The sequence below is a fragment of the Drosophila erecta genome, unplaced genomic scaffold (genome assembly GCF_003286155.1).
Source record: "Drosophila erecta strain 14021-0224.00,06,07 unplaced genomic scaffold, DereRS2 tig00000152-arrow-arrow-pilon, whole genome shotgun sequence".
Classification (NCBI taxonomy): domain Eukaryota; kingdom Metazoa; phylum Arthropoda; class Insecta; order Diptera; family Drosophilidae; genus Drosophila; species Drosophila erecta.
In genome coordinates, this window is record NW_020825211.1 from 1,172,266 (window position 1) to 1,189,031 (window position 16,766).

The 16,766-nt window shown below is 44.2% G+C and overlaps 1 protein-coding gene across 1 annotated transcript in view; it reads left to right on the forward strand.

Moving 5' to 3' along the window:
* LOC6551719 (carbonic anhydrase-related protein 10) overlaps window positions 1-8,190 on the forward strand; it is a 37,618-nt gene extending 29,428 nt beyond the window's left edge. The window contains exons 4-7 of the mRNA XM_026982713.1: window positions 4,892-4,987; window positions 5,134-5,355; window positions 7,553-7,736; window positions 7,849-8,190. Of these exons, the coding sequence (XP_026838514.1) occupies window positions 4,892-4,987; window positions 5,134-5,355; window positions 7,553-7,736; window positions 7,849-7,871 (525 nt within the window). The 3' untranslated portion in view covers window positions 7,872-8,190. The remainder of the gene's footprint in view (window positions 1-4,891; window positions 4,988-5,133; window positions 5,356-7,552; window positions 7,737-7,848) is intronic.
* Window positions 8,191-16,766: the final 8,576 nt, after the last annotated feature.

A 16,766-nucleotide genomic window follows, 5' to 3' on the forward strand; every position in this document is an offset into this window, starting at 1 on the left:
ATCGACGTATAACATTCCACATTCAGACAATTATTTCAAAAGTTATGGCAAAAAAACGGATTATTTTTTTGATCGAAATTCGAAAAAACGGATTTTGGCAAAAATGGAAATATTTTAAGTGGGCATTTTAATCATAACTTGGCCAAAAATGATCGTAATGATGAAAGAATAACTGATTTGAGCAGCTAATTACCAAATCTAACGATCCGTATTAATTTTTGACAGATTTTGGAAAATTAATTTTTCGGTCAATTTTTGCATTTTTTGTAAGGGGTAACATCATCAAAATTTGCAAAAAATGGCAAAAATGTAGCGTTCCCCTTTTTGAACACAGTTCGATTGGAAATTTAATTACGAGCTCATCGACGTATAACATTCCATGTTCAGACAATTATTTCAAAAGTTATGACAAAAAAACGGATTATTTAGATTTCCCATTTAAACGATTATTTCCAATATATTGGCCAAGAACTCATAGTGATTGGAAGGAAAGTCTGAATGAAGGCAGATAGATAGCACGAATGCAGTTTGTTGGGAGGGGTTTCGTTTTGGCTAAAATAATCTAATATTTGTTTTGAAGTCATCGTGGTATTTTGCTCGTTTTAATACAGCCGACCATCTCAAGTGCTCTTGTTATCCTGCAGGACATCCTTTGCACTCTCAGCATTTCCATTTGGTCGCGCTTTCAGCGCCAGCAAATCGCGTTGGTCTGCTCATTTCCATGTTTTTCAGTTACTCTTCTTTATCTTCTGCCTTAGTGCAGGGCATAATTAGCCAAAAGTGCTATAAGTGCATCGGAAAAGTGCTACAGGAAGGGGTTTCCAGACAACCATGACAAACTGCGGCCAGAAATGGAGCGATGTTGGTCCGGTAAATCGGCTCCTTCCTCGATTCTCCTCTGTTTTCGGTCGTTGGTGTGCGTGTTTGACAATGTCCCCAGTGCGTTGTTAAGCTAATTTGCTTCATTTGTCTAGAAAACTGACACAGAGCAAAAGGAGGACGGGGCAGACCATACATAGGCGGCAAAGTGTTGACATGAGGCCATGTTCTCGGCCTAAACCACCAAGCCTCTGCTTCTGTTGGCCATGGCCAATATTATCGTGCCCGGTCAGTGCAGAACGAAAGCCAAGTCAAGCGGCTGAAGGGCCAAGAATGTTGCTCCACCTCTTCCCGAGTTCTTCCACCTCCATCCCCATCACCCCCAACTACACCCCCTCCCCCAGCCAAACCAATAAGCCCACTGCTACCTCTGCTGGGGAAAATATTTATGCACAGTGGAGCTTTGAATGGGTACATTGGTATTTTTATAGAAAGGTTATGGCGACGAATCTATAAGCTTAATTTCGAATTTGATTTTAAGCACTAACTACTCAATTACTTTTTATTTTCCATTTATTACGAATTCTGAAATCAAAATGATGAGTAGTGCCTAGTAAATTGTAATCGTAAGCACATACTACATATTATTGAAAGGACATTAGATATCTTTGGACTAAGAATGATTCATGATAAGAGCTAGAAATGCGGCTTATTTGCAATATCGAGCAGTTTTGCGCCATTTGCCCCACTGTGCGGGGCAGCTTATTGACTGCGGATGTGGCTGGGCGATGGGGTTTATGAGGCAGAAGGACCCACTGTGCTGGCCAGGCAAAGTTTCAGCAGCTGGCGTCGCGCTGGTCGCTTTGACTCCTGCTCCTGCTCCTGCTCCTGCTCCTGCCGTGGGGTTAAAGTGGGCGGGGGTTACAGCAAGGACTACACGAGGACACAGGACTACGGACTACGGACTACGGACTAGGCCTGAGTCTGGGGCTCTGGGCTCTCCGCTCTGTGGAATCCATGCAGTGAAAACATGTGTAATTGATCTGATTAAGTTGCCTTTGCCTCTGCGTGTGGGTATTCGTTTGTATGCGAGTGTGTGTGTGTGTGTGTGTGTGTGTGTGTGTGTGTGTGTGTGTGTGCATGTGCTGGCCAAGAAATATGCCAGAGGAGCTGGCTTTGTTCAAACAAATACTAGTGGGAAAGGGGCATGCCCCAACACCGCTTAGGCTTTTGGCTCTCTGCGTTTTGGCCGGCTGGTTGTCCGGCTATTTGCTGGTACTTACACTATTTGCCCTTGTTGTTGCTATTGCCATTTTTGTTGCTGCTCGTCTTTATCCGCATGTATCGTATTTGTTGTTGCGGCCCAGACACACTGCTCGTATTTATTTGCTTTGCCACAGGCTTTGACGGTTTAATGAAACGGAAATATAACATTTTAGTTTGCGGTCAAATATTGTATAATTTTCCCTCAGCACCAGCCGCCCCTTTGTTGCCACTTAGCACACAGAAAGGAGTGGATGGGGTAATTCATTGCCTTTATGATTCAATTTCGTAGATATTAGGCCAAAGGTGTGAAGGCATTGGAAAATGCGCCGAGTGAGGGTCGAGATTTACGCATTACGAAATGCGATTTATTTGTCTTGCATAGGAAGATTTTAATGTGATTTAAAGACTATTTATAAAACTGAAGACTTAATTGGGTCGACAGTGTGGGAGACCGCCCAGAATAGGTTTATTTAAAGGTTACATTTTATTCAATCTACTTATCGGATTTTGAGACCACTTTAAAATTTGATTAAAAGCCAACAGGCTCTTAAAATCAGCTTTAAACAAACCAACATCAAATATACTTACGTTCTGACTACGAAAGAAGGCGTAACTTAAATTGTTATTTCATGTGACTTAATTTCTCACAAATATATTATTAAATACTTGTTTATTCCGACGTGGCTCTGCTTAACTCGTCTGCAGCAACTTGTACAGTTTGGAAACTAGTTTTTTATGTTAAATTTTTAATTACCAACCAAAAGTGCGCCATCTGGCGTTGAAGTGGCAAAGCTGCTTGGTTGTTTAGTTGTTCGCTTTTCTCATGCAGTTAACGCCCAGGATTTGGCCATATTTTGGTTGTCTGAGCAGGAAGCTGTTTTGTGCGAATGAGTATAGCTGCTCTCGGACTGTGGCCACTTCTCAAGATGAAAATGACAGGGTGTGCTATATGGAAATTCCCAGCTAAATAAAAAAATCCATCTAAAAATAAATAAAAATTTGCCATGGTCTCGTCAAATTTTCATGTGCTGCAGCACTACCAAATATCTTTAGGTATGCGTACATCCATGCAGGGACAGTGCGTTTCGCAAGTGAAGAGTTTTGCGTGATTTCCTTACCATCAAATATTTGCCAAAAATGAACAGGATATACGAGTATTCATTTGTAGCCATATTATGATATATAGCACTTTAAAAGTGAATGTGTACTTGCGAAACGCACTGTTGGCAGCCGAGTTCTCTTCGTTTTGATAGAAACTTCAGTTATATTTGCATTAGTTGCCATTTTTGCCACCCCCAGTTTGCCGCCCAGTTTCCGCTGCTCCGGCAATTGCAACTTCACCAAACACTCGGGAAAAGGAACTTTGGGAAATTTTAATTTAATTTAATTTTTATTTGCCCGACTGGGCACACATTAAAATTGCAGCATGTAGTTTTTTAATATTTAAATGCACGCCTCGTCGCCCACCGCCGCTCTTCAATTCGTCCTGTTCTGTTCCCTGCTCCTTTCAGCCATTCTCCTTTTGGTCCTTGCAATTCCCAGGGAAAAGGAGGAGTAGATGGTCGGGACAGGGCATGTGGGGAGTCCTGGGGGAGGGCGAGCTCAGCTGGCAGGACTATTAACTGGCCAGCGCCTATGGCCACGCCCACTGGCCATCAGTGTGTGCTCTTTGCTATTATTATTATTATTTTCACTATTGTCTGCAGCATTTCCTTCCGCTCGGTGCGTCTGGTCTGGTCAGCCAGCTCATGCACTCACACCTAGCCATTTACCAACACTCACACTCTCACACACACACACACAGACAAACACATGCAGGCCGAGAAACAAATATATCCCAGACCCAAATCCCCCCGAAAATCCATGTATACATGTTACACAAGCTAACAAAAAATCGCTGGAAATGCCTGAAAAGTAAACGCAAAGGAAGTTTCAGTGCGAAAGATGATTGCCTAATAAAGTTTAAAGTGCCATGCTTTAATTATAATCTCTAAAAGTATTTTAAAGCAACGGAAATATTAAAAACTCTTCGGAAATTTAAAGGAAATGTGTGCCTAAGAGTTTCCAGTTGTCAAACGTAAAAACTTTCATTGAACACTTTAAGAAAGTTTCTAATCGCTGGTAATTATTGTAAATTGAGTTATTTGCTTCGCCGATTGTTCGCTATTCATTGAGCAACCCTCGCTGTAGCCATTTGCCTAGGATACATTTTGTGGAGTCGCCTCCTGACCCTTTCCCTTCTGCACTCCCCTCTGGTTCTTCTTCATCTGTAGGCGTTTTGTTGCCGACATGAAACAAAAGTGCAAATGCACATGAGGCTGTATGTGTGTGTGTGTGTGTGTGATGGTGGTGGTAAGGAATAATCTTGGCCCTTTTGGTGTCTTGGCTAAAAGCAAAATATTTGCCGTTTTGTTGCTTGATCTTCTCTCCAAAATATTAACGTTTGTGTGTGTGTTTCTACCCACGTGTTTTAGTGTTTGTGTTTGTGTTTGTGTTTGCATTTGTGTGCATTTTGTTGATAGTTGGGATTATTTTGGAGCAATTTATGCGAAACAAGGCGAAGGCTTCCGTTGACCCGTGCCACGCCCCTTGTTGTGTGTTGGCTGTCACCGCCCCTGTATGCATTTGGGCTTAAATTGAGCAACAATAAAGTTTTGGCCACACAGCATGCGAGAAATAAAGAACGGGGACAGAAGGATAACCCAAAAGCACGATTTTGAAAGGGTTCTGCAGTCCTTAGCCATATCTCACTCGGTCTTCTCTCCATACATCTTGCTGACTCTTCATTTCTCCCCTGTACTTGCAGATACAAATATTCGGCTACAATTCCCAGCTGTATGCCAATTTCTCAGATGCCCTCAATCGCGCCCAGGGCATCGTGGGCGTCTCCATTCTGCTGCAGGTGAGTTATCCTGTCCCCAAGGTGCTCCAAAACGATGTGCGACTAGCCATAGCCGCGATGGAAGCGCTGCTCCTTAGCTGGAAAATACCTAAATATCTAAAAGCTATTTATATATGAAGTATCTTTCAATTATCTTTACACATTAGCTTGGAGACCTCTCGAATGCCGAGCTGCGCATGCTCACCGATCAGCTGGAGCGGATTCGCTATGGCGGCGACGAGGCCTTCGTGAAGCGGCTCTCCATCAGGGGATTGCTCCCGGACACGGATCACTACATGACCTACGATGGATCCACAACGGCACCAGCCTGCCACGAAACAGTCACCTGGGTGGTGCTCAACAAGCCCATCTACATCACGAAGCAACAGGTATGTTCCGGCCATTTACCAGCTATGTATAATATAGTAGTTATGCTGGAAGTGCGCAAGTTCTTTTTTTGTTAAATTATTAATACAATACCCGCATAAAGCCCATCGCAGTCAGCGAGAATTCGCAGCGCAAAGTGAAGAAGTCAACAGCATACTGTTTATTCCAAACGAATTCATCAAGTTGCTGTGGTCGCTCTACTTGTACCTTTTTGCCCAATCTCCGTTTCCCCTGGCCGGCAAATAAAAAAACATTTTGAGCGATGAGCACCTTAATGTTTGTTAATTAGTATACAGTGCTTCGTTGTCCGCTGGTCCCCGGGTTCTTCTGTTTTATTAGCTAATTTCATTTAAGTTTTAAATTGAGTTGCTGCTGCTGGTACTTCTGCTGCTGGAGGAGCAACAAAGTGGATAGCGTCCATAACTCAAAGGAATGGCGAGCAGCGAAAAGCGAGCTACACACACACACACACATGCAGCTGAAAACAGAGGGAGAAAAAATGTAACACAAATGTTTATTAAGTGCAGCGCTGTAATAAAGACGCCAGCGGTGGGCGGTGGGTGGTGGTGGATGAGTGGTTTCTGGAGCGGTTGAATGGTGGCCAGCGGCGTACGTGTAAACAATGTAAACAGGGCGAACAGGAAAGAGAAAGAGGGAGAGAGAGGGACAGAGAGGGACGCCAACACACACATGCACATGCGGCTGCAGCAGGCAGACTCATAAAAACTTCAACAAGCTCAATGGCACCCATGGGCACATGATTACAACTTGTGGCAGCCATGGAGGACTCTGGTCCACCAGTCTCCCAGCAACGTAATTTACTGCCTGCACCGCACACTCTCAATCTCACACACACACACACACACACACCCACACACACACACACGCGCGCAGGAAGAGACGGCAAGAGCGAGGCAGAAAGAGAGAGCAGAAGACAGCACCTTGCTGGCAAAACATAATTTACCAAATTAAAGTAAGACCGGTGTGGAAGGGGGCAGGCAGCACAGGAAGCTGCGCGACATGAGCTAAAATTGCAATTAACCCATTAACGTGAGCTCTCTGTCACAGCCGGAAGGGGAAAGCGATGGCGTCCCAAGGGTTAAGCCGAGTCACGGATCGCTGAAAAGTCACAGTCACGAGCTGTTAATAATACTAATTATTTTAAGTTTACGAGGAAAAAGATACAACTTAAGGCTTTAAAGTTATATTCTTTAGTATTTGCCATTTAAAATATTTTATTTAAATATTTCTTGTGAATTTCTGGTCTTGGCTGCCCTATGTTTTTGGCAAGTTTTAAAACCGCAATACAATCCAACCGGAAACGGGCTTTAATCCTTGAGTGCCATTTAGTGTTGCATACTTTCGGGACATCACACACACACACACACAGGCACACATACGCGCGCATACACGTATACCCAACTTAATTCACACTTGAACGGGCACGGGGGGCGAATCGAAACCCTTAACCCTCTGCAGCCCCCGCTGTCCTCAATCAATTTCAACCCGGCCACGTTGTCGTGAAAAGCGATTTTGACGGAAGTCAATTGATAAACAGATTGAGTAGATTAAGTGTTATTGACTCGTTGTCGTGGTTGTTGTTGCTGCTCCTGTCGTCTCATCGCTGCTTCTCTCTCTCTCTCTCTCTCTGTCCCTCTCTCTGTGTGTATGTGTGGGTCCTTAGAGTTTCCTTTTTACGTTTTTGTTCAGCGAGCGCTTATTTTTAGGATTAGCAATTTGTGTCAAGCTTGATTTTTTGCCAAGTGCGGATCGATGATGTTGTGTGTGCGAAAAGTTTATAATTATGCACGTTAAACGCTTGACGAACGGGCTAAAATCGGTTAGCTGGGCTCTCCGGCTTATCTTCATCGGCTGTTTGGCTTATTGTCGAGCCATTGTTGATCCACTTCCGTGTCTCGATGGTGCTGCAGGCACTACAGAAACCATGTTTGCTTTAAAGCGAAGTCATTGCATCACTGAAATCATTTTTAGTACGAGTAATGAATGCATGCAGCTAAGCTTCTTTTAATGCTATTAGTCAAACGGCGTTTAACAGTAATTATTATTTTGTAGCCGTTTTAAGCAGCCGACAAAGGTTCAGTTAATTAAGCGACTCACGTAATCCGTTGGGCTCGAAAACCTGTAATAGTGATACTCATCTGCAGAGTAATTCATAGAGATTTCATTTACTGCTTGCAGTTGCACGCTTTGCGCCGCCTGATGCAGGGCAGCCCAGACCACCCGAAAGCGCCCCTGGGCAACAATTACCGGCCGCCCCAGCCGCTCCTGCACCGGCCCATCCGCACCAACATTGACTTCAAGACGACGAAGACGAACGGCAAGGCCGCCTGCCCCACCATGTACCGCGAGGTCTACTATAAAGGTAAAGGTCAAGGTCAAGGATTAAAGTCCAAATACTTCAAATATTTCAAATGTTGCAATATCTTGCCAATGCTCGATCCCTTATTTGTGTGCCATATCCATATCTCTTGCAGCGACCAGTTGGAAACAGAACTAGAAGCCAGTGACGTGATGGCGCAACGTAACGCATCGTAAGCGTAGGCGTATGACGTAAGTAGCGAGCGGCGTGCAACAGGAGCTTCCACTAAACATACATATAACAAGGCGATGCCGAGGGAGAATTACACGAAACGGAAGGATTCAGATGGAGGAGGAAGAGGAGAAAGGGAAGGGACGAGGAGTGGGGTTGAGGATCACAAAGGAATCAGTGCAGCAGCGGCCAAAAAAGTGGCGATTGGAATTACACACATCTATATATATAAATAGGCAAAGGAATAATATGGATAGCGATTACGATTACGATAATTAGCATTAAATGTGCATTTTTTTGTCTCCCCCATAATGAAAATCAATCAGACCTTGATTGCCGTCAGAGGTAACTTTTTTTTTAGAGTGTGTGCATAGCGTAAGTACAATAACGATAAAACCAGATAAAACAGCGATGACTAGTAATCACAATTATCGACGTAACCATTAACGTAATCCACAAAACCAAACACTATTGTATGTGTTATGTTAGGCCGGACAACGTGAAAAGATCAAAATAATATAAACAACATACAGAATACGAGTTTCGATAGTTCGCAAGTGCTATGGCAGGCATTATGCAAAACCCACCCACAGAACAGACCTTAAATCCATACCAAAAATCCATTCCGCTGGATGTTTGGAAACAGTCTGTTTATGCCCCCTAAATGTGTATAGAGCGGAGTTTGTGTGTGTGTTTGCTGATATTAGGTAATAACATTAACAATAATCAAGTGTTAATCTTAATGGGAGGAAGTGCGTCAATGTGAAAGTACCAACACAACACTATTAATTTTTATTGCATAGTCAGATATTTTCATAAATAAGGGTGCATATTTCAAACTGAAAGCCTATGCCATAGTTTTGGTTATGGAAAAATATAGTTATTTGCCTTTTGCATTATTAGTTTTACACTAAGTGCATGCTTCAGCTTATTAGTTCTGCGTCTAAAATCATGCCAAAGTATTTGCTTTGAAATCCGATCAGTAAAACGTGACGCACTGCCAATATATTGGCCAATTTCGGGGCTTTAAAAAGGTCGCACGGGCCAATGCAGACTTAAAATACTTGCACACTTAATTGCAATTTTAAAATTATGATTTTCGGGCATTTTTAATGCGTAATCCCGAAGTGGAGGCTCCAACAGCATTACAGTGTCGCCACAAACGCGTGCATTTTGCATTTTAAATGCACTTGACCGCAGAGCATTCGCTGCTCCGCCAGTTCCCCACCGGCTTGTGTAACCGGGGAACCTTATCGAGCCCAATCACCCGGCATCCTGCGCCATCCTCGAGCACCCAGCTGCCACCCTGCACCACCCTGCACCACCCTGCACCACCCGAAAACCACCCGAAAACCACCCGGGAATGTCGGGCTGTCGCTTATCGAACGGCAAATGCAACATGAAACCACAAAATCTGTTGCGGTTATTTAAAATCACGTTTAAATACGAAAGTGCTGGCTGTCTCTCGCTTCGGTTGGGTTTTTCGGCCAGTATGAAATTCAACTTTTTAATGGCCAAAAGGAAACTGATTACGTATACGCCGCATGGCCGGGGACATGGCCGAAAACTGGCCAAAGCTGTACAACTTTTGTGTGATTTTTTTGCATTCGTATTTCTGGCTAGCTCTAAATACCCCTTTTGCAAAATCACATAATAATTTGTATAAACATTTGCATTATTTGCACAAGTTGACATTTTGCAGTTTTGTTTATGTTCATTGGCATTCGACTGAAACTTTTTGAGCTCTTTGTTTCATTTAGTTGGTTTTCAGTTTATGCATTGTTATTTGTACTTTTTATCTTTTTTGTTTTGGCTGTGCATCGAGGGATTTGCCAATGGGAAAATATGACTTAAATTAATTCATAGCAAGTGTAATTTATTTGAGTGAATCAAGCGGCAGCTGCTGCCTCAATTCAGATACCCTGCATTGGGTAAGGTTCTTAAATTGTGGAGGCAATTACAACAAATTTCACACTTTGAAGACCAAAAATACGTCTCTACAAAATATTTGCAACTTTGGTTTTAAAGTTGCAGCTTAAACCAACTACTTTCCTGCGATTATTCACACTCCCCTGCATTTACATGGTATTAGCCCGACCATCAATTAGCCAGAGCAGTAACCTAATTAGCCCGGCCAGGGAATTACGCAGTCCATCAGTTTATTTGCAGCAAACTCAATTCCAACTTTGGCTGACTTTCAATCAATCAAATGGTTTGGGCGAGGCGGTGCAACTCCGGCCAAACTGATTTGCGGTGAGTTCTGCACGATGCAGCATAACTGCAGCACAAGTGGGCGTTGGGGCGGGGGCGGGGGCGGGGGCGTGGCTGACCACTGGAGCTGGACAGATGGGGCTAACCCGACGCAATTGTATATGGACAGGAAAACAGTGTATGTGTGCATAGTGCAGGTGTAGCAGTATTTACTTATGCTCGTATTTGGATTACATGCTGTTGGGCCTCTTTTAAAACGCTTGGTAATTCCCAATCAAATGCACATCATTTACAGGGTATGCTCCCTGTCTCATGCTGCGATCTTTCCTTTTCCGTGGAAGCTGCCACTCTATCGCCACGCAAAAAATTGCGGCGGCATGATTTATATACGGGGTAGAAGTACTCCTTTTTACATCATTTCATTTTCATGCATATGCATATATGCATATGCTGCATGCGATTGCAGTTGGCCATTTCGACTATTGGCCATTTTGGTGATTATTTTGAATACATTGAAGTTGTGGGGGCATGGTTGCATTCCACACTCGGATAAAAGACAACATCGATCACGACAGTCGGAGGACGAGCAAAACCATTCGGAACAGACCTGCAAATATTGCAATTTGACAAAGTGACAAATTCGCTGCCATTATTTCTCTGTGGGGGTGGGCTTTCAAGCAAATCAGCGAACAGACTCTGTAGTGCCCTGTAATCATATACTTACTACATTTGTGGAACACTTGGCTATTTAACGTTTGGTTAATTTAACAACATTGTATTTTTGTTTTTTTTTCTAATATTTGAACACGCATAGCGCTAATTAATAGTAGGTATAATTACTAGAAAAAAGTAATATTTTCATGATTTAGCCATTTTTCCTGTTGACAATACACAGGGTTTTTTTTTATTCCCCGAAAAGCTTGGCATAAAAAGTGTGTAAGCAGCCATCAAACGATTGGAAAATGCAGGGTCAGCCGATTGGGGCAGCAATCCAGTGAGTGGAAAAGTGAGCTAGTGATGTAACAATACTCGTATTCTATTGATAGTACCAGCCAGATCATATTTCCGTGGCCGTATTATCATATTCCGCTGCTGTTTTTAAAGCTCGGAAGCAGATGAGCAAGGCCAAACCACTTTTCCGACCAGTTATGCAAATGGCCCCAAGTACAGGGGGTGCACAAAACCCAATCCCAATCGCAATCGCAATCGCAATCCCCAGCCCAGCCAATCCCCAACCCATTTGAAGCTTAAATAACACTGCCCAACCCCACTGCCCTTTGGGGCTATCGCTGCTGTCCACACAAGACTAATTAAATTATGGAAATTAAATTGAATCGAGCATATTTGTTGTTTGCAGTTCATAAATTTGCGCTGCTAAAATGTCCGGAGCAGCTAATGTTTCGCCCCTTCGGCCGTGACGCCATGTAAATCATTTCACAATAAAGCGCACAGCGCAGCAGCAGCAGCAGCAGCAGCAACTGCAGCAACACACTTAATTATGACATCATTAATTTTTAATAATGACAATTTTGCGACAATAAATCACTTAACTAACACAAATGCGCCAGAGCTGCAATATGCATGAAATTAGTAAACTTTAAACAATGCGCGTGTGATTGCGAGTGTGTGTGTGCGCGTGGGTGTGTGTATGTGTGTGTGGGTTTGTGGGCTTGTGGGCTTGTGGGTGCAAGTGTCAGGACGGGGCATCAATGGGTTAAGTTGGGCTGGATGAGCGAATAAACAGATAGACTGTCCCCATTGCCTTGTCCTGGCATTGAGTGATGCCAGCCAACAGGAGGATGTTGCCCCTGGGCGGCGATGTTGCTGCGGGGCAGCTGCAGCAACTGCAGTTGCAACAGCAACAGCAATTGCGAGTGCGAGTGCGAGTGCGAGTGGGAGTGTCGTGCATGGGATGAATTTAATTAATCTCGCTACCGTCAGTTGCACACAATTGCAATTAACTTGCAACACTCGCATAATTACAGGCGACCTCATGTTTTGCTACTTATCAGCATCAACATTGACCCAACGACAGCAGCATCCACCTGCAATCGCCGGCCATCGTGATGGCAGTCATACATACCCTGTACATGATAGTATTTTACTATGCACTGCCTAGAAGTATGCAATGGTATTTTGTGTATGGTTTGACTTCAAGTACACTGGCGCTTCCAAACTTTCAGTGATTTCGAAAGAAGTTTTCTCCCGGGGAAAACCTCCTATACATCATTGTTTTTCCGCTTTTCCACAGTCGCTCATACCCTCTTTCCGCACTTTCCCAGAGGCGCATAACGAGCGACAAGCTTGCCCTGACACATGGTCGACTCTCAATCTCGCCCTCTCTGTCCGCCTGTCTATCTGTCTCTGTCCATCTATCCATGTGTGTGTGTGGGCGGCTGAGTGTGTCTGTGTGTGCGGGCAGTGGTTGGCTCATTGGTCATTTGGTTGCAGCTCGGTTGGTGTTAGCGGTTGCTCGTCATCGTCATCATCAAACTGCTGCTGTTGTTGCTGCCGTTCGGCGACTGATTGCAAATGTTGTTGCAGCTGTTGTTGCTGCTGCTGTTTGTTAATGCCTGTAGAGCACAAAGCTGCTGCCTTGTGGTCCAGTGAGGCACCTGCCGCAATGCCACCCACCCACACCCACCGCCCACCACCCACCGCATCGCCGACCGCCCGCCAATGTCACTGCAAATTAACATTTTGTAACGCGTTTCGGTTGCTGCCGTGTTTTCATTTCACACTTTGGGCATTTGTGCACGTGTGTGTGTGACTGTAGGTGTGTGCGTGTGTGTGACATGCATTTGACACAGGAATTGGACAAGGCAATTGCCCAGGAAGCAGCGCCCGCCTCCCACTCTGTGGCAAATTTGTTGTATTTGCGCCTGATTGCCAAATCAAATATTTGGCGTACACAGCAACAAATTGCCAAGTTAATGCGATCATAGGAATTTATGGGGTTAATTTTAGCTTTAATTTTCCCAAGTTTCTGTTCTCATAAATGCGCGTTATTTGCTCTCAGTCATATATTACGAATACAAATGTAATTATAGCGCTTACCACGTATTATTCACTGTGTACTCTAGGCCAAGTGTCAGTAAACAGAGGGGTCGACGGCAAAGAGCACAAAGAGTTTGGCTTCCATATCACACGTAAATAAATAATAGACTTCCGAAAGGGGTGAAGGGCCATTTTTGGATTTCAATTTAGAAAAAACTGTTTAATTTGCACAAACAAACGAGCTGTGCTCACAATTCGCTGATTGTTGGGCAAATTTATTTGATTTCTTATTTGCTCATGGGTCCGGAACAAACCACACACACACACACGCACACACACACACAAACGAGCCGGAAGGGAAATCGTTTGGGCCAAGCACCCAATAAGCCATGATAACCAGTCGAACTAGAGGATATCCCCATGTAACTAGGCAGAAAGGCACACACATATTCGCTGTAAGATTTACGTGTAACGAACAATGAAGCAACAGAAATAGTTTACCTAGCGGCGTAGTAATGTACATTTTTTTGGAGCAGCAGAAACTCCACCGAATAATCCTATATATAGTAATTAAACCGTATAGCGTAATTAAACCAATACGAATATGATATATATTCATCACATAGTGAAAACCAAACTAAATGCTTTGTATGTTTAACGAATTAAGTAGCGAAACCAAGGCGAACACCAAGTGTGTAGTGTAAAAAAAGACAGCAAATATAATAGCTAAAGGATATATATAGGTATCTATATATATACATATATGTAACTCCCAGAAATCAGCTTGCCCCATTGTTGTGTGTTGAAATCCCTCGAATATAGTGCTATATACTGACATGTGTAAAAAGATTTGCAGGCCACAAATTATACATAATTATATACATACGTCTCTAAAGCTATATATATATGTGCACATATATATGTGTGTATATGAGGACAACAAATATACGAGTATATAGAGAAGCATTCCGTTTTTTGTCTCTGCTCGGGGGCTAATCCTTGGCCAGGGAGGAAATTACCTGTAACAGCAGAACAATTACTTATTTCCGAAAGCCTTCGCCGCTTTCGCCGCTTTTGCCGCTTTAACGACAATGGAGCCCAAGGAGGCGCAGGATAATGGAGATCCGGGGGCGTGGCACGCGCTGTCGCCTACGAAAACTAATTTCCGCCACGACCACCAAACAACAATAAACTGGCGCTGTTTTGTCGTCCCCATAAGAGGCACAAATTAAAAATGATATCGAAGGACACGAAGGACACTCTTGGATGCTCTGGATGGGTGCTGAAAAATAAAATATGAAAAAGTCGCTTTGGTGCAGTTGTGTATTGTTTACAGTTTACTTGTATCTTTTTTGGTCAATATTATCTGCAGGGATTAGGTTGTGATCTTCACGGCTGCTTTAAGAGTCACCAATGAACAATAAAACCGTTTATATTCCTTGGGCCCCCGTATAATTGTTTTTGACAGCCGATTCCATCGCCGAAAATCCGAGAATCGTATTGCGTAATCCATATCCCTGAAATCCCAGGACTCTGGTGTATCATCAAAAGCGATGAGCAGGCCAAACAACATTTTATTTAATAGTTTGCTTTGGACAAAAGACGGTCGGCAGGAAAATAAATAAATATAATAATAACAATATTAATAATAAGATGATAAAATGGATTTTCGTGTTGGCCGAGTTTATGCGTCGTGCTGCCGGACGATAAAAATCTCTTTCATTTCCCATTTGAATTTGCTGGCATATGTTTTCTTTCTTTTTTTGTTTTTTTTTTTTATTTTGTTTACGGACGGCGGGGTCCGCGGGGAGGCTGTTATCAGGGTGTCTTATCAGGGCGTAAAAACGGAAGAGCGACGAGGACGAAATAAATGCCGGATATCCTGGCTCTGGCGCGCTGCTTCCTCCCGTTTCTGTTTCAGTTGTCCCCGGATTTTTGTGTGTTTTTTGTGGAGCCCTCAGGATGCGACAGCAACAGCCGTGTTAATGGGCAGCAAGCAAATTTGTTAAACAAACGCCCCCCCAGTCCCGGAGATCCTAAGTCTTGGCTTTAATAGATTTGCCGGATTTTTTCCATTCCGACCGCCGGGTTCAATGGCCATTTCGGCGGCCTATCGATTATTTCCCCGCGCTTCGCTTTCTGCCTCTAATTTGCCGCTGCCGTTTTCCGTTTTCAATTTCACGGGCAAACACAAAAACCAAAAAATACAAAGCAGCACAAAATGCAAAATTTGGGGGAAGGGAGTGTGGTGCCTTCCGCTTGATGATGACGTTCCCAGACATTTCACTTTTCCTCGCCTGCAATCGGATTACACATGCAAAACAAAAAAGGAGCAGGCCAAGATTAAAGGAACAGCCCCTCCGGAAAAAAAAACCCACACAAACAGACGTATCCTGCCCAGATGCATTTTCAATTTCGATACTAAAAAGCGCCACAGAATCAAATCGAAACTCGACGTCGGCCTGCGGAAAACTTTTGGGGCAGCCAAACTACTGAATGCACTTGCATCGGACCGCGTATGTGGCAGGAAAAGTTGGGGCACGGCAGCTAACTGCATTGCCACACTTAAATTATGGAAATGATATGTTTAGATTTCAGCGCCAATAATTTATGGATAAAGATTAAAGTAGTTTGTAGCCAATATGTATGTAATGCAACATGTTTCCAATGCAAAAAGTGTTGTGCAGTCACTTTGTGCGCTGATAAATACAAAATAAATGAAAACGCAAGCCACATGCAAGCAATTTTCAATTAGCAAGCGGCAACAAGTTATCGTAGGCCCGATTGCGTTTTTCTTGGCTGATTAGTTTGTGGTATTGCAATTCCAGCCTGCGCTGTCCACTTTCGATCGGGTCGCACTTCCTCTGGGGACCACAAAGCAAATGGACCCCAGTTTCGCTCCGCAGGGCTGTCAAGCGCGTGGCCGGCAAATTGGAAATATGAAAACGGCAAACTGGCGGGCAGAGGGGCAGAGGGGCGAGTCAACATGCCGATCGAATCCAGGTGGCGGTCAGGTGGCCACCAAACCAGAGCGAGGAGCAAACGCAGAACCAGAATCAAAATCAGAATCAAAATCAGAGCCAAAGCCTGGCCAGTTAGCTGCTGGCTGGCAAGCCGGATGTTAACGGCCAGCAGCTGCAGTTGCAGCAGGAAGTGGCCAGGAAAAATCGGGGGCACAAGCGGGGGCAGGGGGCTGTCCAGGAGCAGGCCAAACAAAAGAGGAAATTAAAATATGCAGACCGAAAACCGCGCGTTTTGAATTTTCGCGCGCGTTTTTTGGGCACCGCTTTTGCATAAATTCGGGGCATGCCGCTTGCCCCGCCCACTTTCTGGTTGCGAGCCATCAGCGGAGCGAGAGAGTCATGTATCATCAAAATATGCAAATCCCGGACACGCGGACAGGCGGACACTCGGACATTGCGACTCGGATTTCGCATTCGGCCACGCTCGATTCGACTACGGGTTACGGGTTACGGGTTATGGACTCCGTGCAATGGGTCAGGGGTCAGGGGTCAGGGGTCGCGCTGTTTGCTGTTCCCGGGCCCTGCCCCTCGGGAACCACCAGCAGTAAATAATGCCGACGGTTCGGTCCGCAGGAGGGTTGGCCGAAAGTCATTGCCTCCGGCTGCTGCACAATAGCCATCCAAACGGTCA